The sequence below is a fragment of the Entelurus aequoreus genome, linkage group LG03 (assembly GCF_033978785.1).
Source record: "Entelurus aequoreus isolate RoL-2023_Sb linkage group LG03, RoL_Eaeq_v1.1, whole genome shotgun sequence".
NCBI lineage: Eukaryota > Metazoa > Chordata > Actinopteri > Syngnathiformes > Syngnathidae > Entelurus > Entelurus aequoreus.
Genome location: NC_084733.1, coordinates 79015704 through 79040703, shown reverse-complemented (window position 1 = coordinate 79040703; position 25000 = coordinate 79015704). Strand labels below are relative to the sequence as shown.

Genomic DNA, 25000 nt, shown 5'->3' with positions numbered 1-25000 from the left:
CCCCACTCGCTTTGTTTAGACTACTCCGAGTTATCTTTACTCTGACACATTCCAATCTAGAAGGCCAACACCTTTCTATGAGACACTAAAGAAGGAAGAATACTAGCTATTCTTTATATGACTATAGGAGTTTAGAAAGAAGTAACACTTAAATATGGATATGATTCTGATCTGCTTCCAACAATATGCATACATATGTTAATGTTAGTGCAGTGTAAATGACTGTACTTGTATATGGTATATACTGTTCGACATAGCTAACAATTGTGTCATTTTGTTTCCTCTTCATTTACTCTGAAGGTTGCTGAAAGACCGCATATTTTTCCAAAAGTGTTTACTATTCAAGCCAAGCACAACAATAACTTTCGTGGACGTGGCCATCTTTTCGAAATGCGCTAGCTCGATGCTAACTTACATTGGCCATGCCATATACATGCTACTGATTAGCATAAGCAATTTTACATGGCGATTTCAACATCTTCAAATTCAGTAATGAAAACTACAACTAGGATGCACGTTACACGTGGCCATTCTTTAAGATGTCAATAAACTTCTCAATCAATCAATCAAACGATTTTCGACTTTGTAACCGGAAAGCTAATAACTCAGCCGTGACGTCATTCCCAGCTCTGACTTCCAATTTTCAAAGTAAATGGAACGCAGCATATGAAAAGTACTGAATTTGCTACCCTTCACTGCACAAACTTTTCATTGAAAAGCGATAACACGCACACACAGGATGCGACGCAACAAACTATTGTGTTCATTTGTGGAAACGTGTTCTGCTCCACCCAAAAAAGGTTCAGAGATTAGTGACATTTACATTTTTAGTTGTTTTTTTTTACCAAAATAAAAGTCAGCTTCCTCAAAGCTGAAGGTTTTTTTTTGTTTGTCACGGTGCTGGAAACGGACCGACGAGTCACTGGCTGCGTTTCCGTGGAGACCCATGTTGTTGCCAGAATGAGGCCTGTCAGTCTTGAGTGCAGTAAGACATGGACTTCAAAGGCGGACCCTGCAGGGTCTTTCAAGAGTGCTGGTACAATTGCGCTGTGGCCGGTTGGGATCCAAGTCCGAAGACAAATGGATGAAGTGGAGGACCGTGTGAACCAGCGACAACAGTCAGATTCCCCAAATAGTTGGGCTTTAGTTCCTTGTCTCACACTTCTTTGTCAAGTCCCACAGTACTGCAATCTAGTTGTGGTGGTGGAGACATGTGGATGATGTCATCGTCTTAATTTGCATACATTGATGAAGAATAATATTGTGGGAGAAATAAAAAATGAGTAATCCCGTAAGGTCTGACCACTCGTTAAATACAGCGAGTCGTCACAATTAAATGAATGTATGGGAAAGACATGTAGCTCTAATGCCATCGTTGGTTGTATGCTGTGTCTCCTAAACACTAGGGGGCGACGTGGGGAGAGGAAGACAATGCTACATGCTAATAGCTAACTGTTTGAAGCCAGCTGGTCAAATGGATGTAACGACATTGTACATCTCTTAAGTGTTGTTGCTATCGTTTGCTCGGTTCTTGTAGTTTTTAACATTTTAATGTGTTTCAGTGCTTTAGCTCTTGTAGTTTTCAACATTTTAATGTGTTTCAGTGCTTTGATTCTTGTCGTTTTTAATTTTGGTTCTTGTAGTTTTCAATGTTTTAATGTGTTTCGGTGCTTTGGTTCTTGTAGTTTTTAACATTTTAATGTGTTTCAGTCCCTTAGCTCTTGTAGTTTTTAACATTCAAATGTGTTTCAGTGCTTTGGTTCTTTTGTTTTTCATGCTTGAATGTGTTTCGGTGCTTTGGTTCTTGTAGTTTTTAACATTTTAATATGTTTCAGTGCTTTGGTTCTTGTAGCTTTTAACATTTTAATGAGTTTTAGTGCTTTGGTTCTTTTAGTTTTTAATGTTCTTCAGTGCTTTGCTTCTTGTAGTTTTTGATATTTTAATGTGTTTCAGTGCTTTGTTTTTGTAGTTTTTAATGTTTTAATTTGTTTCAGTGCTTTAATTCTTGTAGTTTTTTAATATTCTAATGTGTTACATTGCATTGGTTCTTGTAGTTTTTAACATTTTAACATGTTTCAGTGCTTTAGTTCTTGTAGTTTTTAACATTTTAATGTGTTTCAGTGCTTTGTTTTTTGTAGTTTTTAATGTTTAAATGAGTTTCAGTGCTTTGTTTTTTGTAGTTTTTAATATTTTAATGTGTTTCAGGGCTTTGGTTCTTGTAGTATTTAGTATTTTATGTGTTTCAGTGCTTTGTTTCTTGTAGTTGTTAACATTTTAACATGTTGCAGTGCTTTGGTTCTTGTAGTTTTTAACATTTTAATGTGTTTCAGTGCTTTGTTTTTGTAGTTTTTAATGTTTAAATGAGTTTCAGTGCTTTGTTTTTGTAGTTTTTAATATTCTAATGTGTTTCAGTGCTTTGGTTCTTGTAGTTTTTAACACTTTAATGTGTTTCAGTGCTTTAGTTCTTGTAGTTTTTAACATTTTAATGTATTTCAGTGCTTTGTTTTTTGTAGTTTTTAATGTTTAAATGAGTTTCAGTGCTTTGTTTTTTGTAGTTTTTAATGCTTTAATGTGTTTTAGTGCTTTGTTTTTGTAGTTTTTAATATTTTAATGTGTTTTGGTGCTTTGGTTCTTGTAGTTTTTAGTATTTTATGTGTTTCAGTGCTTTGTTTCTTGTAGTTGTTAACATTTTAACATGTTGCAGTGCTATGGTTCTTGTAGTTTTTAACATTTCAATGTGCTTTGGTTCTTGTAGTTTTTAACATTTTAATGTGTTTCAGTGCTTTGTTTTTTGCAGTTTTTAACACTTTAATGTGTTTCAGTGCGTTGTTTCTTGTAGTTTTTAACATTTAAATGTGTTTCAGTGCTTTGTTTTTGTAGTTTGTAATGTTCAAATGAGTTTCAGTGCTTTGTTTTTTGTAGTTTTAATGTGTTTGACTGCTTTGGTTTTTTTAGTTTTTAACATTTTAATTTGTTTCAGTGCTTTGGTTCTTGTAGTTTTTAACATTTTAATGTGTTTCAGTGCTTTTTTTGTAGTTTTTAATGTTTAAATAAGTTTCAGTGCTTTGTTTTTTGTAGTTTTTAGTGTTTTAATGTGTTTCAGTGCTTTGGTTCTTGTAGTTTTTAACATTCAATGTGTTTCAGTGATTTGTTTCCTGTAGTTTTTAACATTTTAATGTGTTTCAGTGCTTTGTTTTTGTAGTTTGTAATGTTCAAATGAGTTTCAGTGCTTTGTTTTTTGTAGTTTTAATGTGTTTGAGTGCTTTGGTTCTTGTAGTTTTTAACATTTTAATTTATTTCAGTGCTTTGGTTCTTGTAGTTTTTAACATTTTAACGTGTTTCAGTGCTTTTTGTTGGTAGTTTTTAATGTTTAAATGAGTTTCAGTGCTTTGTTTTTTGTAGTTTTTAATGTTTTAATGTGTTTCAGTGCTTTGGTTCTTGTAGTTTTGAACGTTTTAATGTGTTTCAGGAAAAACGCAACATTTGAGGTGTCCACGCTGGAGAATAACTACATTTACATCATCCACAAATAGTATAACATATTTTGTTGTAAAAATAAAACACAAATACTACATGACTAATTAATAAAAACATAACATTGAGAGAGTAGCAGTAGTAATAATAGCAAAAAATAAAATCGAAAATAACAGAATAAAAACATTTAGTTAAATAAGCCCAAAGAGATATTTGATAATGATACTTCAGATACTAAGAAATGTAGTTTATTTGCTGTAAAAGACGTGATTATTATTAGCTTAGCGGAGTGGCTCCACACTGTGTATAGACACATTATTACCGCGAGGCGCCTTTTTATCGGCATGAAAAGGCATTCATCGACAATCCATCGGCACATCCCTGGTAAACAATTCATGCAATCGTCTGGATTGTTCTAGAGTGTGGAAAGTAGAGACTGCATCGTCACGGTTACTACTACCAGTGCTCGTTGTGGGCGTGGCCTGCCGCATCACATGATCATTAGGACCCAAAAACTTCCTCATTCATCACAAGCATCGTTTTTCTCACACTGCAGATTGACATGACCTCTCGGTGTCAGGTTACTGACGTCACACACACACACACACACGACTTAAGAGGTCATTCATGTACACAATGTGATGCTTTGTGCGGTCATGTACCCTTACAATCGTTGTGTGTCGTCATTCGTGCACACACACACACACACACACACGTACTTTTAAGTTTCCTGATGTATCAGGGTGGAGTTTCCCAACGTTACTGTTGCCTTATCGCTCTGTGTGTGTGTGTGTGTGTGTGTGTGTGTGTGTGTGTGTGTGTGTGTGTGTGTGTGTGTGTGTGTGTGTGTGTCTGTGTGTGTGTGTGTGTGTGTGTGTGTGTGTGTGTGTGTGTGTGTGTGTGTGTGATGACAACACGTCCTGAACTTACGTCACTACTTTTGCATTTCCTGTATCAAAGTGACGGTGTTTTCTCATAAAGTGTCTTTCAAAACGAATAAGGTTCTTGTCTCAGGCGTGGAGACAACGGGCAACAAAAAAAAAAAAAAAAAAAAGGAAAGGGACGGACACGCATCGCAATGAATCAGCCGTTGTTCGATACCAGCCTGACACAGGCTGATACAAAGGCCACAACATTAGGTACATTGACACAAGTTCATTATTGTCTGTGTATATCGTACACATGTACGGTGTGTCATCGCCACGACAACCAAAATTAAGTCTAAGTCTGTAGTGTGTTGTGTTGTGCAGTTAAAGTGTGATGCTAATGTCATAGTTGTTGTGTTAAGTGTAGCTCGTGTAATGTAGTTGTGTGGTGTGGTGTAGTAATGTGGTGTTGTGTTGATGTTGTGTAGTGTGAGCGCACACCTTGTCCAGGATGAACTTATTGAGGTAAGGCATGTAGCCTTGGTTGGAGACCGGGCCCTCGTCGTCGTCTTTAAAGTGTTCTTCCAGAGCCACGGGGTCGTGTGGGATCTTCATGACGGTACACAAGTTGTGTGACAGCACCTGCAACACGAACATGAATCAACACTACGTCGACCAGCTAATGTGCTAGTAGGTACTGTGCAGTGGAAATGCCAGCCAAGTGCTAGTACCGCCTGAGTAAGTCACCTAGCTTAGTACTAGTACCACCTGAGTAAGTCAACTAGCCATGTGCCAGTACCACCTGAGTAAGTCAACTAGTTAAGTACTAGTACCACCTGAGTAAGTCAACTACCCAAGTGCTAGTACCACCTGAGTAAGTCCACTAGCTAAGTACTAGTACCACCTGAGTAAGTCAACTAGCCATGTGCCAGTACCACCTGAGTAAGTCAACTAGCTAAGTACTAGTACCACCTGAGTAAGTCAACTACCCAAGTGCTAGTACCACCTGAGTAAGTCCACTAGCTAAGTACTAGTACCACCTGAGTAAGTCAACTAGCTAAGTACTAGTACCACCTGAGTAAGTCAACTAGCTAAGTACTAGTACCACCTGAGTAAGTCAACTAGCCTAGTGCCGGTACCACCTGAGTAAGTCAACTAGCTAAGTACTAGTACCACCTGAGTAAGTCAACTAGCTAAGTACTAGTACCACCTGAGTAAGTCAACTAGCTAAGTGCTAGTACCACCTGAATAAGTCAACTAGCCATTACCACAAGCCATATTTAATGCAAGTCTGTAGTGTGTTGTTGTTGTAGTGTAGTTGTTGTAAAGTTATGTTGATAAATATTCTCATAAATGTTCTATGGCGCTTGCAAACTGACTGATGGAGGACCTGCTTTATCCACACATATATCACTACATCATCTACTAAATACTGACCATTTATATATATATATATATATATATATATATATATATATATATATATATATATATATGTATATATATTAGGGCTGCAACAACTAATCGATTAAAATCGATTATAAAAACAGTTGGCGATTAATTTAGTCATCGATTCGTTGGATCTATGCTATGCGCATGCGCAGAGGCAATTTTTTTTATATTTAAAAAAATGTTGTTTTTTTATTTTTTTTATAAACCTTTATTTATAAACTGCAACATGTACAAACAGCTGAGAAAAAATAATCAAAATAAGTATGGTGCCAGTATGCTGGTTTTTTTTCAATAAAATACTGGAAAGGATAAAAATGTAGTTAGTCTCTTGTATCCGATTATTAATCGAAGTAATAATCGACAAATTAATCGATTATCAAATTAATCGTTAGTTGCAGCCCTAATATATATATATTAGGGGTGTGGGAAAAACTCAATACGATTTCAAATCCCGATTCTCACATTGTACGATTCAGTATCGATTCTCATTTTTCAAAAGTCGATTTTTATTTTTTAAATTAATCAATCCAACAAAATAATACACAGCAATACCATAACAATGCAATCCAATTCCAAAACCAAACCCGACCCAGCAACACTCAGAACTGCAATAAACAGAACAATTGAGAGGAGACACAAACACGACACGGAACAATCCAAAAGTAGTGAAACAAAAATGAATATTATCAACAACAGTATCAATATTAGTTACAATTTCAACATAGCAGTGATTAAAAATCCATCATTGAGATTATCATTAGACATTTATAAAAAAAATAATTATTAAAAAAATTAAAAAGAACAATAGTGTCACAGTGGCTTACACTTGCATCGCATCTCATAAGCTTGACAACACAATGTGTCCAATATTTTCACAAAGATAAAATAAGTCATATTTTTGGTTCATTTAATAGTTAAAACAAATGTACATTATTGCAATCAGTTGATAAAACATTGTCCTTTACATTAATAAAAGCTTTTTACAAAAATCTACTACTCTGCTTGCATGACAGCTCCTGCCTATCTTGACGATTGTATTGTACCATATGTCCCGGCAAGAAATCTGCGTTCAAAGAACTCCGGCTTATTAGTGATTCCCAGAGCCCAAAAAAAGTCTGCGGGCTATAGAGCGTTTTCTATTCGGGCTCCAATACTATGGAATGCCCTCCCGGTAAAAGTTAGAGATGCTACCTCAGTAGAAGCATTTAAGTCTCATCTTAAAACTCATTTGTATACTCTAGCCTTTAAATAGACTCCCTTTTTAGACCAGTTGATCGGCCGTTTCTTTTCTTTTCTTTTCTACTCTGCTCCCAACCCGGGGTGGACCGCTAGCCTGTCCATCAGATGGGGACATCTCTACGCTGCTGACCCGTCTCCACTCGGGATGGTTCCTGCTGGCCCCACTATGGACTGGACTTTCGCTGATGTGTTGGACTTTCACAATATTATGTCAGACCCACTCGACATCCATTGCTTTCGGTCTCCCCTAGAGGGGGGGGGGGGGGGGGGTTACCCACATATGGGGTCCTCTCCAAGGTTTCTCATAGTCATTCACATTGACGTCCCACTGGGGTGAGTTTTCCTTGCCCGTATGTGGGCTCTGTACCGAGGATGTCGTTGTGGCTTGTACAGCCCTTTGAGACACTTGTGATTTAGGGCTATATAAATAAACATTGATTGATTGATTGATTGATTTATATATATATATATATATATATATATATATATATATATATATATATATATATATGTATATATATATATATATATATATATATATATATATATATATATATATATATATATATATATATATAATATTTATACTTTTTTGACACTTTTTTAAATAATGTTCTCCCTTCTACACCAAAAGATCTTTTTTTCCCCTCAAATTGTCAACAAATTAAATTGACCAGGATTTTATAAAAGGCTGAAACTACAAAGGGTAAAATGGGACAAAATTTAATCTAGAAATAAGTATTTTAACAATTACTTAAATGGCTTATTAATTATAATTGGATTTGTATACATTAATATAATGTCAATTGATTTAATCTAAAGATATACTTGATTTATTAATATTTAATTATTTAATCATTGATTAATTTAATTATTTTACGAATCTCTGTGTCAACAATTCATTAATTTATTTTAGCTGTCAAACTCAGCCATCAAAGCCAGTGGGCGGGTCATCTCACCTGATTGGTTCATTGCCTGTGGAACTTGGACCAGAGAAGCGTGGGACGACTGGGTCGATATTTCGGCGTGAAAGTGCGTAAATAACTCAGACAACTGTGTTCAATACCTCCACTGTAACTGCTGCATGCCGACTCCACAAGACTTAAAATATCTAACAGCAACTCAAAAAGTATGAGAATATGATTGACATTTGTTGATCTTGATTATTGTCAGAATAAATCGCAAGCAAAAAATTGTATACAAAATTTCTGTAATAATAAACTTTTTTAATGAAGCTGTACGCAGATCAGGGGTGCCCCAACATTTTGAAATGTGCCTGTTAGCTATCACTGAATGGTTATTCTATTGTAACATTAATGCAAATTCTGAGCATTTTCTATTCAACATAATTAGTCATTTTAAACTATATAGACCAACTATGTCAAACTCAAGGCCCGGGGGCCATATCTGGCCCGCCACATCGTTTTATATGGCCCCTGAAAGCCTGGGAAGAGTAAAGCCCTTCTTCTTTCTTACAAAATATATTTGTTCTTTTTCGCCATAAAAAATTGCATGGACTGCAAACAATTACATGTGTTTTAAACTTGAAAACTATCTGGCTGTGCGAAAAACAAAAACATTATATGCCCGCAGCATATTGTTGGAGAAATAACGCAAAAAAAGCTTTAAAATGTATATTAATAAATCAGGGGTGTCCAAAATGTTTCTACCAAGTATGAGGGGGCTATTTTGATTTAGATTTTTTTTTAATCTCGTAAGAAAATAAATTATATATACAGTATTTAAAGACAGTGTTATAAGTGACAGTATATTATTAGTAGTAGGATCAAAATTTCAGCTTTTTCTCATTGCTTTTTTGTCCCTTTTTTATTTTTTTACCCCTGTAATAACTAATAATAGTAATAATAGTACACTTCAAATATATGTATCTGTTTTAGCATTGTTTTTTAAAAAATTATCAAAATAGCCCAAAATACTCGTGTATAATTAATATATACGCCAAAAAAATTTTGTCGGAAAAAATATTTTTTGGCCCCCTGACTTATGACTTCAAAGGCAATCACGTTAACCATCAATTTGTGCATGGGAAAAAATTTAAAACCTAATCCAGCAAACTTTTTTATTTTTTTTACCAAATAACACCTCAAAAAACACTTGGCTTTCCAAGTATCACCATAATGAGCGACATTAAAATACAGTAGCGTAGTAGGCCTAAGTATTCATTAAAAACAAGACAGAGGTTTTATTTAATATTTTTGGCCACTGTACTACTACACTGCGTTTAAACAGTAACACTGTGTTTGAATAATTTCATTAGGTGATTTCACGGCGTACCTCAGTTTGAGAATCACTGCCATAAACGTAATGTGGCGATTGTGCATTTTAATTCTTACACAGTATATTCACTCTGGTTTACAATAGATCTAAAAAAAAATCTTCTATTGTAAAAAATAAGTTGTATAACAAATTCCTCACAAGTCCCACTCCACTAAATTCAGCGATTTATTAAAAAAATATATCACAATTATTTTAATCATTTGTTAAGGATAACTAAGAAAAAGTACTTTTCCAATAAATTCAGAGTCTCCCAGCTCTAGCTAACGGTCCTCTGGGGGGGGGGGGCTTGTTGCTCTGCCCCTGACCCTGACATCCACATGTACGCCACTGACGTCCAGGAATAAAAAAAACATTAAAATATCACTTTTTCGCATGTATTTGAGCAATATGAGAATGAATAACGATAAGATGATGCGTTCAAAGACTTCTTGACGACCATCTTGCCGTTGAAGAGACTGGAGTGAACGGTGGAGTCCCATCAGTGTCGTCGTCCGTGTTTAGTGTGTCAAAACGACCAAACGTGTTGTTGTTTTTGTTGTCTTTGTGTGTTTACCTTGAGTTGAGATTTGGACACTTTGCCGCTGTGGTCCACGTCCAAGGAGGTGAAAGCATGCCAGATGGACTTCAACAGATCCTCTCGAGCGGACATTTTTTTTTTTTTTTTTTTTACCTATTTATTACTTACTCGGTTACTTGACTCGTTACTTACAATGGACTTTAGCGACGTTAAACGCTTTAAAAAAGATTAAAATAAATAACCGTCAAAGAAAGACTGTCCCTGCGTCCTTCTGTTCCTCTTCCTCACTTGTTGAGTGCTTTGGACCGGCACAGGTCACGTGACACTCACCCCCCCCCCCCCCTCCTCCACAGCGCGTCACGTGACTTGTGTTCAGGTTCCACCTGACTAACTCACTGTTAAAAAAAACCCCAATAAGTCATACTGTGTATTAATAATTATTTCATTTTATTAAACGCTTGTAGCATTTATTTTGTGCCCTTTTTGTCATAGACAACCATATTTGCTTATGTCAAAAACACAAAATATGCAATATTTTCCCAAAAATGGCTAGATTAGATCAACATTTTTCCACTGACGATGCGGCGGCCATTTTGGTAGTTTTCACCTTCAAAACCAGTAAAGTGTAGATTTTTTGTTAAAAAAAAAAAAAAAAGAATTTCGGTGTACATTTTTTGTGAATGCTGAGGAGTCAAAGCCGAACTGAAATGATAACAGTTAACACGCTGGCCAGAAAGCGTTAAGTAACAAAAATATGAGCTAAAAATAAATAAATAAATAAGCTAACATGCTAACAGTACGATGTCAACATGTTAACAATAGCATGCTTAAAGTTCGTATTATTGAAACACTAAAATTTATGACGCTGACCAGCTAAATTAGCTAAAAAAATAGCATGCTAACAGTACTATGCTAACATTCTAACAATAACATGCTTCAAGTTAGTATTATTGAAATACTAAATTATATGACACTGACCTGGTAAATTAGCTAATAAATTAGCATGCTAACAGTACGATGCTAATACGTTAACAATAACATGCTTAGTGTTATTGAAATACTAAAAGATATGACACTGACCTGCTAAATTAGCTGAGAAACTAGCATGATAACAGTGCAATGCTAACATGTTAACAATAACGTGCTTAAAGTTAGTGTTATTAAAATACAAAAATATACGACACTGACCTGCTAAATTAGCTAAGAAATTAGCATGAGAACCGTACTGTGCTAACATGTTAACAATAACATTGACGTAAGAGACTAGACGTATAAGATTTCATGGGATTTAGCGATTAGGAGTGATAAACGTATAGCATGTTCTATATGTTATAGTTATTTGAATGACTCTTACCATAATATGTTACGTTAACATACCAGGCGCGTTCTCAGTTGGTTATTTATGCGTCATATAACGTACACTTATTCAGCCTGTTGTTCACTATTCTTTATTTTAAATAGCCTTTCAAATGTCTATTCTTGGCGTTGGGTTTTATCAAATAAATTTCCCCCAAAAATGCGACTTATACTCCAGTGCGACTTAATACTCCGAAAAATAGGGTACTCCTGAGGTGTGTACCTGAATTTTTTATTTTTTTTTAAATGGTAGGACGCTAACAACATGAATCAAGTACCAAATTATTAAGGTGTATACCTACGAAATTGGAAACAACAAAAATAAAAAGCTTATCGGAATCATTTGTCAAGACATTCGATGTTGGGGGGGTATACCTGCAAAATTAGCAAAAAAAGCTAGCATGATAGTATTAGAAAATGTATTGTGCAGCGGGCCGTTAAATTAGCTCCGGGCCGCACTTTGGACACCCGTGGATTAAATAAACTCAGCTTCTTCCTACTCCTTTTCACACAGGTGATCCATGTTCATACATAACAGTTTCATGCATGCAATGATAAATACAACACTGCAGACACCAGTAGAGGTTCAAGAGTGTGGACGATTATTTTTCAAGCAAAGTAAGTGAGGAGCCAGCGTGTAGATAAAGGGATTTATTAAATAACTATGTACAGGTTGGCGGGCTGTATATTTTGGAGTATGTACAGGTAAACAAGTGAAGCTTTTAAAAGATGTTGAGACTGACAGAGCGGCTCATCATCTTGCCAATGAGTCTGCAGGTTCTGGTGGAGCGGGTCCGCGTATTGCTGGTCTCCTCCGTGGCGGTTTTGGCCAGCTGGGCTTTCTGAAGCTCCCTGGCAAGAACAAAAGGAGCAGAGTTTATTACACAAGAACTGATGCAGGAAGTTTCTTCAAGTTCTAGCATAATGTCCTCTTATTCTGCTCGGAAACATGTTAAATCCACTTGATAAAAGGAAATTACACCCCCTAGTGGTTATACATTTATTGGGACTATGTAAAAAAAAAACATGTTCATGGGCAGAAACTTCATCTTACTTCTGCAAGAGAGCATTCTTGAACTTGACGGCGTTGAGTTCCACTCGGAGCTGCTCTGCGCTCATTTTGGCGGCCGTCAGGAGCACCGGGTGACGGATGAGGTCCGAGGCGGAAGGACGCCTGGCGGGGTCGGGGTCGATCATCAGCTGCAACGTGGACATGACAAGGTGAGCCCGGAGGCACGTTACGGGACACATTAAAAGTGAGGGACAGGAAGTGTTTGTCGCATCACGCGTCTACTTGGGGTGTGTTTGGGGAGTTGAACTTGTACAATAATTTGAAGTAAGTATTGCAATTTACGAAAAAAAAAAGTTTAGCTTGTACGAGAATTTTATTGGGAAAATATCGCAATTTACAAGAAAAAAAGATGAAACTGTGTGCGGATTTTTATGGGAAAATATTGCGAATTACGAGGAAAAAAAAGTTGAACTTTTACCAGAATTTTTTGAGGAAAATATCGCAATTTACGGGAAAAAATATTTAGCTTGTACGAGAATTTTATTGGGAAAATATCGCAATTTACGAGGAAAAAAGTTTATCCTGTGTGCGGAATCTTATGGGTAAATATTGCGAATTACGAGGAATTTTTTTTTTTACTTTTACGAGAATTCTTTGAGGAAAATATCACAATTTACAGAAAAAAAAGTTGAGCTTGAACCAGAATTTTATTGGGAAAATATCGCAATTTACAAGAAAAAAAGATGAACCTGTGTGCGGATTTTTATGGGAAAAAATTGCGAATTACGAAGAAAAAAATGTTGAACTTTTACGAGAATTCTTTGAGGAAAATATCGCAATTCACGGAAAAAAAAGTTGAGCTTGTACGAGATTTTTATTGGGAAAATATCGCAATTTACAAGAAAAAAAGATGAACCTGTGTGCGGATTTCTATGGGAAAATATTGCGAATTACGAAGAAAAAAATGTTGAACTTTTACGAGAATTCTTTGAGGAAAATATCGCAATTCACGGAAAAAAAAAGTTGAGCTTGTACGAGATTTTTATTGGGAAAATATCGCAATTTACAAGAAAAAAAGATGAACCTGTGTGAGGATTCTTATGGGAAAATATTGCGAATTACGAGGGAAAAAAAATGGTTGAACTTTTACAATAATTTTATTGGGAAAATATTGCAATTTAAGAGTACACAAAGTTGAATTTGTGTTGGAATTTTAATGGGAACATATCGCAATTTGCAAGAAAAAAAGTTAAACCCGTGTGCGGATTCTTATGGGAAAATACTGCAATTTACAAAAGAAAAAAAGGTTATGTTTGCACAAGAATTTTACTGGGAAAATATCACAATTTAAAAGTTAAATAAGTTTAACTTGTGAGATAATTTTAATGGGAAAATATCGCAATTTACAAGGAAAAAAAAGTTGAACCTGTGTGCGGATTCTTATGGGAAAATATCACAATTTACGAGAAAAAATAAAAGTTGATTTTCACGAGACTTTGAGGAAAATATCACAATTTACAAAAAAAAATGTTATCGGTAAAGTTTTGCAATTTATGAAAAAAAATAGTTTAGCTTGCCCCGAGTATTTTTTTGGGAAAATAATGGCAATTTACGAGGGGAAAAAGAGTTGGTTTTAGCTTGTACGAGAATTTTTTGGGGAAAATATTGCAATTTAAGAGTACACAAAGTTGAACTTGTGTTAGAATTTTAATAGGAAAATATCGCAATTTACAAAAAAAAAGATGAACCTGTGTGCTGATTGTTACGGGAAAATATCACAATTTACCAGGGAAAAAAAGTAGAAGTTTTACGAGACTTTTTTGAGGAAAATATTGTAATTTAGTAAAAAAAAGTTTAGCTTGTACAATAATTTTATTGGTAAAGTATTGCAATTTATGAGGAAAAAAGTTAAGCTTGCCCGAGAATTTTTATGGCAAAACATTGTAATTTACAAGAGAAATAAAGTAGAACTTTTCCAATAATTTTTTGGGAAAATATAGCAATTTAGGGAGAAAAAAAAAAGTTTAGCCTGTACGAGAATTCCTTACGGTAAAAATTTACGGACATTTCTTTAGCTTGTCTAAGAATTTTTATAGGAAAACGCAATTTACAAGAAAAAAAGATTAACTTGTGTGAGAATATTTATGGGAAAATATTGCAATTTACAAGAAAAAAAGTTGAAAGTTTCCAAAACAATAGAAATGTAAAATAAATTCTAGTAATTTCACAACATTAAAGTCTAAATTGCAGTTTGCTTTTAACATGAGGAAATGCTATTTTACAAGAATATGTAATATTTTGAGAAAAGTAAGAATACCAAATAAAATAGCCCATACATTTTCTGCAAATTTTAAGCATTTTGATAATTCATATGCAGTATGTCATGTTAAATGTTTGATAAAGATAAACGGTTGCGCATGCTAACGCGCTAGCAAGCTGAGGGGGTTAGCGTTGACGCACCTTTAGCAGGCTGACAAACTCCGGCGAGAGCACTTGAGGGACGGCGGGCAGTTTTCCTCTGCGGATTTCATGCCACGTGTCACCATTGGTGGGCAGAGGCTCCGCCCCCGATGCGCTGATGACGGTGAGAGCGAGGGCGAAGATGTCCGCCTTGGCCAGGTCCGTGTACGCCTGAGGGCCGACAGGTAGGGGGCGTTAGTGAGGCACACGTGTGGGAGGAGCTTGTTCAAAGGCCACAAACCTCTTGGAGAACTTCGTTGGCCAAATAGCGACTGTCGCCTTCCTCCGCCTGAGGGTTGCTGGCTCGCGTCACGTGACCTAAATCCCCTGCAAGATGGCGAGTGATGAAGTCGAACCGTGGCGGGGCTTGCAACAAAGTGGGCAAGAAAATAAACGTCACCTATTTTGTAGACCACGCTGGTGTTCAGGTCGTCATCGTCGTCGTCATCACAGCTGCTGACAGACTTGTGACAGATGAAGATGTTGCCTAGGCAACCGACACAAAATCGTTAGCGTTACCACGCCACACTTCTTGGCTGAGAAACTAACAAAAAGAGCCTCACTCGGCTTGATGTCCATGTGCACCAGCGACATGGAGTGGATGTACTTGAGGCCGCGGGCGACCTGTAGCAGGAGGTCCTTGAGCTCCAGCTCCGCCAGGTGGCCCAGGCGCTTGGTGTTGTCGGCGATGACGTCGGAGAGCGTGCCGCCGTTGCAGTACTCGTTCTGGATGAGCATGTGGTCGTCCTCGGCCCACGCCGAGTAGTAGCGCACAACGTGGGGGTGCTGGCCCAGCACGGCGTGGGCGTACACCTCCCGCAGGGCGTTCTGTCTGCAGAGGGAGTCAGTTGAATAAGACTTGAAACACCACTAGGGGGCGCCAATGATCACATGGCATCACAGTCAACATGGTAAAGCATGACACGTAAGATCCACACCAAATAGGGATGGGCGATATGGCCTAAAATCTTTATCGCGATATATATTGCAGCCTTCCACCATATATTATTTGGGATATAAATATTAGTCTAAATTAGCTGCTGACATATTATATAATTTCCATTACAGCTATTAAATAATCTACTTGCTAATTTCCTGATAATATCTGGTTACTTATGTTGAATCATGTTTTATCTACACTTATTTTCAGATATAATAAACACTTATCTTTCAGTTAGTTTTGGGCAATACTATACAAGTAAGTCGTTACAGGGGCAGTATTGGTCATACCAATGCTGATAATTATTGATCACTATTATAATCATACAAAAACACAGGATGACAGTAACAATATCAATTACATTTTAAAATTGTTTCCTACTATTGGCTCTGCTTTAAATCATCGTTTTTTTGCCCTTCAAGTCTTTCTGTGTCCAGGGACTTTTTTCCCTGGGTTTGTACACAACAAAACTGACAAAAGATGTTTTGATAATAAAAAAAATAACGCTGTATCGACCTATGCAAATACTGTATCGATCTGCCCACCTTTGTTTACATTTACACTAGCTTGCGGTTAGCATAGCCTCCTACAAAAGTGACTTATTTGCTTAAGTTTGTAAACAACAAAAACGCCTAAAAATGTTTTGATAGTAAAAAAAATATCCATCTAACCAATGTAGTAACAAATAGAGGTGGGAATCTTTGGGCACCTCACGATTCGATTAATATTCAGCAGCTAAAAATCGATTATTGATGCATCTTTAACTTTTGTATATTGATGCAGTTTTACATTTCTTTTTGTTTCACTAAAAAGCGTTTATCACTTGCAACTTTAAAAAAACAATGTATTTGTAATAAGCAACATTTAAATTAATTCCTATGACATTTATTACTTTAATGGAAATGCGTGCAAAACTGAAACATAAGTGCCCTAAAATAAAGGAGCTAGTCAAATCTCTCGGTGAGGTGGCTCACTGCAGTCAGACAGATTTCAGAACTGTCTGCATGACTTTATTTACAATAAATAATCCATCACCGACGTTTAAAAATCGATTTTATAATCGTCAATGTCCGAATTGCGATGCATCTAAAAATGTATTATTTCCCCCACCTCCAGTAACGTTCACACATAATGATACCACAGGGTTTCCGCTACATGTAAACAACATACAAAATTGTGCTAACAGAGAAAGTATATTTTATTATTTGTTTTATATAACTTTAAATCAAAATGTTTTTATTTCAATTACAATGTTAAAATATACAAGTTTATTGCATTTGAAAGGATATTCATACATCAATATTATGTATTTGGTTCATTTGGTGTCATAAATAATGGCAATATTATCGTTTATCGGCAATAATTTGTAGGTCAATATATTGTCAGGGAAAACTTGTTATCGACCCAGACCTAATAATTGTAGGCCAAATCTACATCGTCTTTACCGTGCAACCTACTACTATGGAGGGTCTAATGAGACTAAAGTAAATAAATTACAGGTGTCGAATTATTGTATGGTTTGCAATTAGTTTAGCAAGGTATGATTTTAATCGTGTTAATCACTCATTTTTAAAAATCGCTCAGCAGAACTAAAATAAATATTTCAATAATTACTTAAACGTGTCAATTCATTTTGACTTGAAGTAGATACATAATTATGTTATTAAATGTGTCCTTAATTTAATAAACAAGTGCATGTAATTATTTAAATAGTCATTTAAATTAATATTGATGTAATTATTTCACAACTTATTTCATGAACCTGAATTAATAAATTGTATCTGTCAAACTAGGCCATCAAAGTCAGGGGGCGGGGCTAACAGGAATTTAGTCTAATGATTGCTTTGGAACTTTGGAGGTCTTTGCAAACATGGCGGCTAAGGAGAATATTCTCATACTTTTTGGAGAGTTGCTGGTAGATATTTTAGATATTGAGGAGTATGTGGAAGAAACACCTGCTGACCCAGAGCATGGAGCAGTTTATGTAGAGGAATGTATTACAGTTATCAGAGTTATTTACGCACTTTCACACCGAGATATGGACCAGTACTCCTACGCTCCTCTGGCCAATGCTCCAAGGACAAGCGGAAGTGCCGGGGAACCAGTAAGATTTTAGGACGCCCACTGACTTTTAAATTAAATAAACTAATGACACATTTATGAATTGTAGGATTTTTCTTCGTTGATGGCCATATTGTAAATAGATTAATCATTAAAAAAAAACAAGCAAAGACACTACAAAGGTGTGTTATTTTTTGTGCTACGGCGCCATTTTTTAGACGAGTTTACTCACTGCAGGTGCTGCATTGCACTTCTGTTTGGACCGAGCTTTCAACCGGAAGGAGAAGTGCCGTTCCGTTTTCTAGCCATCCTTAGCCTTTCTACTCGTATGGATTTTTCATTCATCACTCCAGGCAACGTTTCCAAGTTTTACAATTTAACTAAAACAAGTCCCAAGTGTGATGTCTGTAGGAGTGTTTTCATGCATATATGTACGTGCTATCATATTCTAATTAAGCAAGCGTCGTTAGCATTAGCTAATATGCTAACACGCTTACGAGGGTCTGTGTTAGTATCATTAACTTACAATGGCATTATTTTTGTATTGTTTCAGTTTCGTAAATTCAACAAAACGTCACCGTGGAGTTATTGAGTCTGTTTAGCTGATTGGAGAGCGAGCTTCTGCAGCTAGTGGGTAAATGACGATGACTTCTGTTTTGTTTGATTATCCGTTTTACTGCCGTGTTACAGACACCGTTTGGAAACAATTAAGGTATGTAAATAAACGTTTACAAAATATTTTTGTGTGAATAACTCATTTCACAACATATATATCTGCGGTGCGGCTAATATATGAGAAAAAATGTATTCAACCTTTTTGTGGGTACGGCTTATAGTTCGGAAACTAAGGTAATTATAAAAAAAATAATGTAATGTTGTCCCATTTGACCCTGTGTGACTAACCTAACGCGCTGCTTGTTTCAATCACACTTACTCGTCCACGGATCCGGCTAGAGGCTTCTTGGAGCGCTTGATGGCGTAGATGCAGCCGTCCAGTCTCTTCACACACTTGAACACGGCACCAAACTGACCACTGCCAATCTTCTCCAGCTCCAGGAACTCTGAGGCGTACCGAGACATCATGTTGCTCCCCATCATGGTGACCCTCTGAGGGCAAGGGAGGAGAAAGTGTTATGTCGAACTCTGTGACAGATAAACGGATTAATAAAGGTGAGGTGGTTATTTACTTTGGACGGCGGCAGGATCTCCTCGTCGCCCTCAGCGTCGCTCGTCTCCATGTCTTCGCCACCGGAGCTGTGAGGACAAGAAACGTGGGCGTTTAACCTTCTGTCCAGCAGGGGCCAGCATTGCACGCTTCAACAAGGAGAGAGGGAGGACGTACACGTTGCAGTGCGCTCGCTTCCTGTTGTTGCGCTGCTGCTGCGCGGCCGACTGGATGAGCAGGGAGTCGGGCGTGAAGGGGTTAAAGTTGACCAGGGGCGTGGGATGGCTCCTGGCCGTCGCCGCGCGCTCCATGTTCCTGAAGAGGGAGCCCCTCGTGCTGGACGAGCCCCTCACGCGGGACAGGAGGCTCTGTGCAAACACACGCTGGAGGTTTGGTGCCGACGCACAAAAGCAAAGGGCACCACACAAACTTTCCCGAGCTCGGAGTTGTGGACTTAAAATACACAAAAGGCACTTATTGATGCATGTTTGTGTAGTAAAGAAGTCACAGTGATATTAGGTTGGAACATCTTTAGCTTGTTAGAACCGTTATGTCACCAAGTCAGCTGTGGTTGCTTTTTCATGCTTCTCATTGGACAAAACATGCATGACACATTTTTGAAAATATCCTTGTTGATGCAGTGGACATTGCTTCCCTTTTACACCTTTTGATCGACAACACTGAACATTATGAAACCAAATATTATCCGCTGTGCATTGATAACAATGTGAACCATGTTGCTGAATGGTCATCAGATTTTCCTGTCTTTGTATTTCCTTGATATTACGATATAAATATACTGACTACTTAATATGTACTACAATATATAATAAGCTTTTCCTTTTTATACTATACCACTTATTATATTATACCCATTTACCCAAATGTCTACAACTAAAAGTGACACTTTGTTTTATGGCCGAGCGATAAAATGATATACCACAATAGACATTTAATTGGTATCCATTTCTAAAAAATGTGTTTGATATTTTTTTCTTCTTCTTCATCGTAAGAAAGCGGAAGTTGCGAAGCAAGGTTGGTTGCATGAACAAAGGCACTCGCTCTCTGGTAAACGAGCAACGCAGGAAGTGATTACTGATCAGTGGGAGATTGATTTACGGATTGAAACTTTTATTAGTAGATTGCACAGTACAGTACATATTCCGTACAATTGACCACTAAATGGTAACACCAGAATAAGTTTTTCAACTTGTTTAAGTCGGTGTCCACGTTAATCAAATCATGGTAAGTGACACGCAAACAGCCAATCAGGTAACAGTATCAACGAGTGTTGTGCCGATACCAATATTTTGGTACCGGTACTAAAATGTAGATCGGTACTTTTCTAAATAAAGGGGACCACAAAAAATTTCATTATTGGCTTTATTTAAACAAAAAATCTTACGGTACGTTAAACATATGTTTCTTATTGCAAGTTTGTCTTAAACAAAATATTGGACATTTTTATTAGTAAGTAAACAAACAAAGGCTCCTAATTTAACTGCTGACATATGCAGTAACACATCGTGTCATTTTCCATTTTATTAATTTGTCAAAATTATTAAGGACAAGTGGTAGAAAATGAATTATTAATCTACTTGTTCATTTACTGTTAATATCTGCTTATTTTCTGTTTGGATACTTAACATTAGTTTTGGATGATACCACAAATTTGGGTATCAATCCGATACCAAGTCGTTACAGGATCATACATTGGTCATATTCAAAGTCCTCATGTGTCCAAGGACATATTTCCTGACTTTATAAACATAATATAATTTTTTTTTTTTAAACGAATGAAGATTTTGTGATGCTAAAAAATATCGATGTAATCATAGTAGTATCGACTAAATAAGCTCCTGTACTGGTATCATTACAGTGGATGTTAGGTGTAGATACACCAATGGCGTTTGTTTATATTGTAGCGTCCCGGAAGAGTTGGTCCTGCAGGGAAATCTGGGAATTTGTTCTGTAGTGTTTATGTTGTGTTGCGGTGCAAATATTCTCCCAAAATGTGTTTGTCATTGTTGTTTAGTGTGGTTTCACTATATGGCACATGTTTATGACAGTGTTGGCGTTGTTTTAACTGCCACCCTTAGTGTGACATGTATGGCTTTTGAGTAAGTATGCCCTTCATTCACATGTGATCTGTGTGTTCAAAGATAAGTTGATCGTCACAATGGTCATTAATCTGATATGATGAAGTCTTGATATTGTCATCAAAAGACATTTTTAATACAACTATTATAATGACGCTGAGGTGTGTAGTTAAGCATGTATAGCAATCACTCCTAAATGCCTGACATAAACGTACTTGATTTGTTTCCATGGAGACAAAAAGTAGTGAATTTGAAGCAGGTAAAACACTGCTGACTGCGGACAGACATTCGGGTGGGGGACCGGTACTTTTTAGAGGCAGTGTAGTACCGAATCACGGTACCATACTAATACCGGTATACCGTACAACCCTAGTATCAACTATTAAGTTTGGTTGTCTCGCAGTTGATTATTTGCCTGAAGTGAGAAGACCAAGTAAAAATGAAGAAATTGTGGATAAAAGAGGAAAAGTCACTTGGACAGTATGCCAGTTTTTTGGATATTTTTATAAATGTATAAATCACCAGTGTGTTACAGTAACAGTACTTGATTATGCAATAGACTACCGTGAGTCACTGGCTTGCTAACTAACAGGGTGGACCTGTTTACCTTTAAACTTTGAAATACTAATAAACAATAAGGTTGATCAATCAAGGGGTCTCACTTAGAAAGTAGATTATTTAATGGTGAATACTGACCTTTGTGTATGTGTGTAGATATATATATATATATATATATATATATATATATATATATATATATATATATATATATATATATATATATATATATATATATATATATATATATATGTATGTATGTATGTATACACATTTTGTTTGCACTGTGGCTCAAGGGATTGACAAAACTTGATTGATTATATAATATGATTATATAATAGTGCATGTTAGTGAGTGTAACACTTTGTGATATATGCAAAGTTGCATGCAAGTGTGACAATCCGTCATTAATATTAAAACATGTCCAGGTGTCAAACATGCCAGCGTGTTGCATACAGTACAGTAACAGTACTTTGTTACGTAATAGACTAAAGTGAGTCACTGGGTGACTAACTGACAGGGTGGACCTGTTTACCTTTAAACTTTGAAATACTAAAAAACAATAACATACAATACGGTTTATCAATCAAGGGGTCTCACTTAGAAAGTAAATTATTTAATGGTGAACACTGACCTTTGTGTATGTGTATATATATATACATACATATATATATACACATTTTGTTTGCACTGTGGTTCAGGGGATTGACAAAACTTGATTGATTATACAATATAATTATATAATAGTGTATGTTATGTACATGCTGAAATTTCACATTAAATAGCCTTAAACTTTGCTGAAATGTCATACCAAATACCAATTTGTTATAACCAGTTAGTGTAACACTTTGTGAATTAATGCAAAGTTGCATGCAAGAGTGACAATCCTTCATTAATATTAAAACATGTCCAGGCGTCAAACGTGCCAGCGTGTTGCATACAGTCCAGTAACAGTAGTTGATTATGCAATAGGCTAAAGTGAGTCACTCATACAGTCCAGTAACAGTACTTGATTATGCAATAGACTAAAGTGAGTCACTGGGTGGCTAACTGGCAGCAGACCTGTTTACCTTTAAACTTTGAAATACTAATAAACAATACAGTTTATCAATCAAGGGGTCTCACTTAGAAAGTAGATTATTTAATGGTGAACACTGACCTTGGTGTATGTGTATATATGTATACATTTTGTTTGCACTGTGGTTCAGAGGATTGACAAAACTTGATTGATTATATAATATGATTATATAACAGTGCATTTTATGTTCATGCTGAAATTTCACATTAATATCCTTAAACTTTGCTGAAATTTCACATGAAGTACCCTTAAACTTTGCTGTAATTTCTCAATAAATAGCCTTAAACTTTGCTGAAATGTCATACCAAATATTAATTTGTTGTAACTAGTGAGTGTAACACTTTGTGATTTAATGCAGTTGCATGCAAGTGTGACAATCGGTTATTAATATTAAAACATGTACAGACGTCAAACGTGTTACAGTACAGAGTACAGTACTTGATTACGTAATAGTCTAAAGTGGGTCACTGGGTTGCTAACTGACAGGGCGGACCTGTTTACCTTTAAACTTTTAAATACCAACACATACAATGAGGTTTATCAATCAGGGTGTTTTGCAAAAAAAAAAAAAAGTAGATTTAATGGTAAATACTGACCTTTGTATATGTGTGTGTGTATATATATATATATATATATATATATATATATATATATATATATATATATATATATATATATATATATATATATATATACACACACACATTTTGTTTGCACTGTGGTTCAGGGGATTGACAAACTTGATTGATTATATAATATGATTATATAATAGTGCACGTTCATGCTGAAATTTCAGACCAAATATTAATTTGTTGTAACCAGTGAGTGTAACACTTTGTGAATGAATGCAAAGTTGCATGCAAGTGTCATTAATATTAAAACATGTCCAGACATCAAACGTGTTACAGTACAGAGTACAGTATTTGATTACGTAAGAGACTACAGTGGGTCACTGGGTTGCTAACTGACAGGGCGGACCTGTTTACCTTTAAACTTTTACATACCAACACATACAATGAGGTTTATCAATCAGGGTGTTTTGCAAAAAAAGAAGTCGATTTTTAATGGTGAACACTGATCTTTGTGTATATATGTATATATATATATACACATTTTGTTTGCCCTGTGGTTCAGGGGATTGACAAAACTTGATTGATTATATAATAGTGCACGTTCATGCTGAAATTGCTGAGATTTCAGACCAAATATTAATTTGTTGTAACTAGTGAGTGTAACACTTTGTGAATGAATGCAAAGTTGCATGCAAGTGTGAAAACCGGTCATTAATATTAAAACATGTCCAGGCGTCAAACGTGTTACACAATAGACTACAGTGGGTCACCGGGTTAACTGAACTGTTTACCTCTAAACTTAAATACTAACACATACAATGAGGTTTATCAATCAGGGTGTTTTGCAAAAAAAAAGAAAAAAAAAAAGGTAGATTTAATGGTAAATACTGACCTTTGTATATGTGTGTATATATATATACACACACACATTTTGTTTGCACTGTGGTTCAGGGGTTGACAAAACTTGATTGATTATATAATATGATTATATAATAGTGCACGTTCATGCTGAAATTTCAGACCAAATATTAATTTGTTGTAACTAGTGAGTGTAACACTTTGTGAATGAATGCAAAGTTGCATGCAAGTGTCATTAATATTAAAACATGTCCAGACATCAAACGTGTTACAGTACAGAGTACAGTATTTGATTACGTAAGAGACTACAGTGGGTCACTGGGTTGCTAACTGACAGGGCGGACCTGTTTACCTTTAAATTTTTACATATCAACACATACAATGAGGTTTATCAATCAGGGTGTTTTGCAAAAAAAGAAGTCGATTTTTAATGGTGAACACTGATCTTTGTGTATATATGTATATATATACACATTTTGTTTGCCCTGTGGTTCAGGGGATTGACAAAACTTGATTGATTATATAATAGTGCACGTTCATGCTGAAATTGCTGAGATTTCAGACCAAATATTAATTTGTTGTAACTAGTGAGTGTAACACACTTTGTGAATGAATGCAAAGTTGCATGCAAGTGTGAAAACCGACGTCAAACGTGTTACAGTACAGAGTACGGTACTTGATTACACAATAGACTACAGTGGGTCACCGGGTTAACTGAACTGTTTACCTTTAAACTTAAATACTAACACATAGAATGAGGCTTATCAATCAGGGTGTTTTGCTAAAAACAAAAATAAGTAGATTTAATGGCGAATACTGACCTTTGGTGTGTGCGGCGTGTCAAAAAGTCTCAGTTTCCTCAGTGTTTTGTGCGGAGGTGTGTCGGGGCATGTGGGGACGGGCGAGCTGGACGCGTCCTCGTCGTCCTGGTCGAAGGACCGATCCGACGAGTCCGGGTGCAGCCGCGACGCCTTCCTCGGCGAGGGCGTGCAGGC

The 25000-nt window shown here is 36.2% G+C and overlaps 2 protein-coding genes across 2 annotated transcripts in view; both read right to left on the bottom strand.

Moving 5' to 3' along the window:
• Nucleotides 1–10176, bottom strand: part of swap70b (switching B cell complex subunit SWAP70b) — a 41325-nt gene extending 31149 nt beyond the window's left edge. The window contains exons 1-2 of the mRNA XM_062042845.1: nucleotides 9883–10176; nucleotides 4842–4982 (exon numbers count right to left, since the gene is read on the bottom strand). Of these exons, the coding sequence (XP_061898829.1) occupies nucleotides 4842–4982; nucleotides 9883–9978 (237 nt within the window). The 5' untranslated portion in view covers nucleotides 9979–10176. The remainder of the gene's footprint in view (nucleotides 1–4841; nucleotides 4983–9882) is intronic.
• A 1662-nt stretch (nucleotides 10177–11838) lies between these two features.
• Nucleotides 11839–25000, bottom strand: part of wee1 (WEE1 G2 checkpoint kinase) — a 13917-nt gene continuing 755 nt past the window's right edge. The window contains exons 1-10 of the mRNA XM_062042844.1: nucleotides 24827–25000; nucleotides 19018–19208; nucleotides 18863–18929; nucleotides 18610–18782; nucleotides 15238–15506; nucleotides 15075–15161; nucleotides 14916–15001; nucleotides 14675–14845; nucleotides 12257–12402; nucleotides 11839–12054 (exon numbers count right to left, since the gene is read on the bottom strand). The exon at nucleotides 24827–25000 is cut by the window's right edge and continues 755 nt beyond it. Coding sequence (XP_061898828.1) covers nucleotides 11925–12054; nucleotides 12257–12402; nucleotides 14675–14845; nucleotides 14916–15001; nucleotides 15075–15161; nucleotides 15238–15506; nucleotides 18610–18782; nucleotides 18863–18929; nucleotides 19018–19208; nucleotides 24827–25000 — 1494 coding nt within the window. The 3' untranslated portion in view covers nucleotides 11839–11924. The remainder of the gene's footprint in view (nucleotides 12055–12256; nucleotides 12403–14674; nucleotides 14846–14915; nucleotides 15002–15074; nucleotides 15162–15237; nucleotides 15507–18609; nucleotides 18783–18862; nucleotides 18930–19017; nucleotides 19209–24826) is intronic.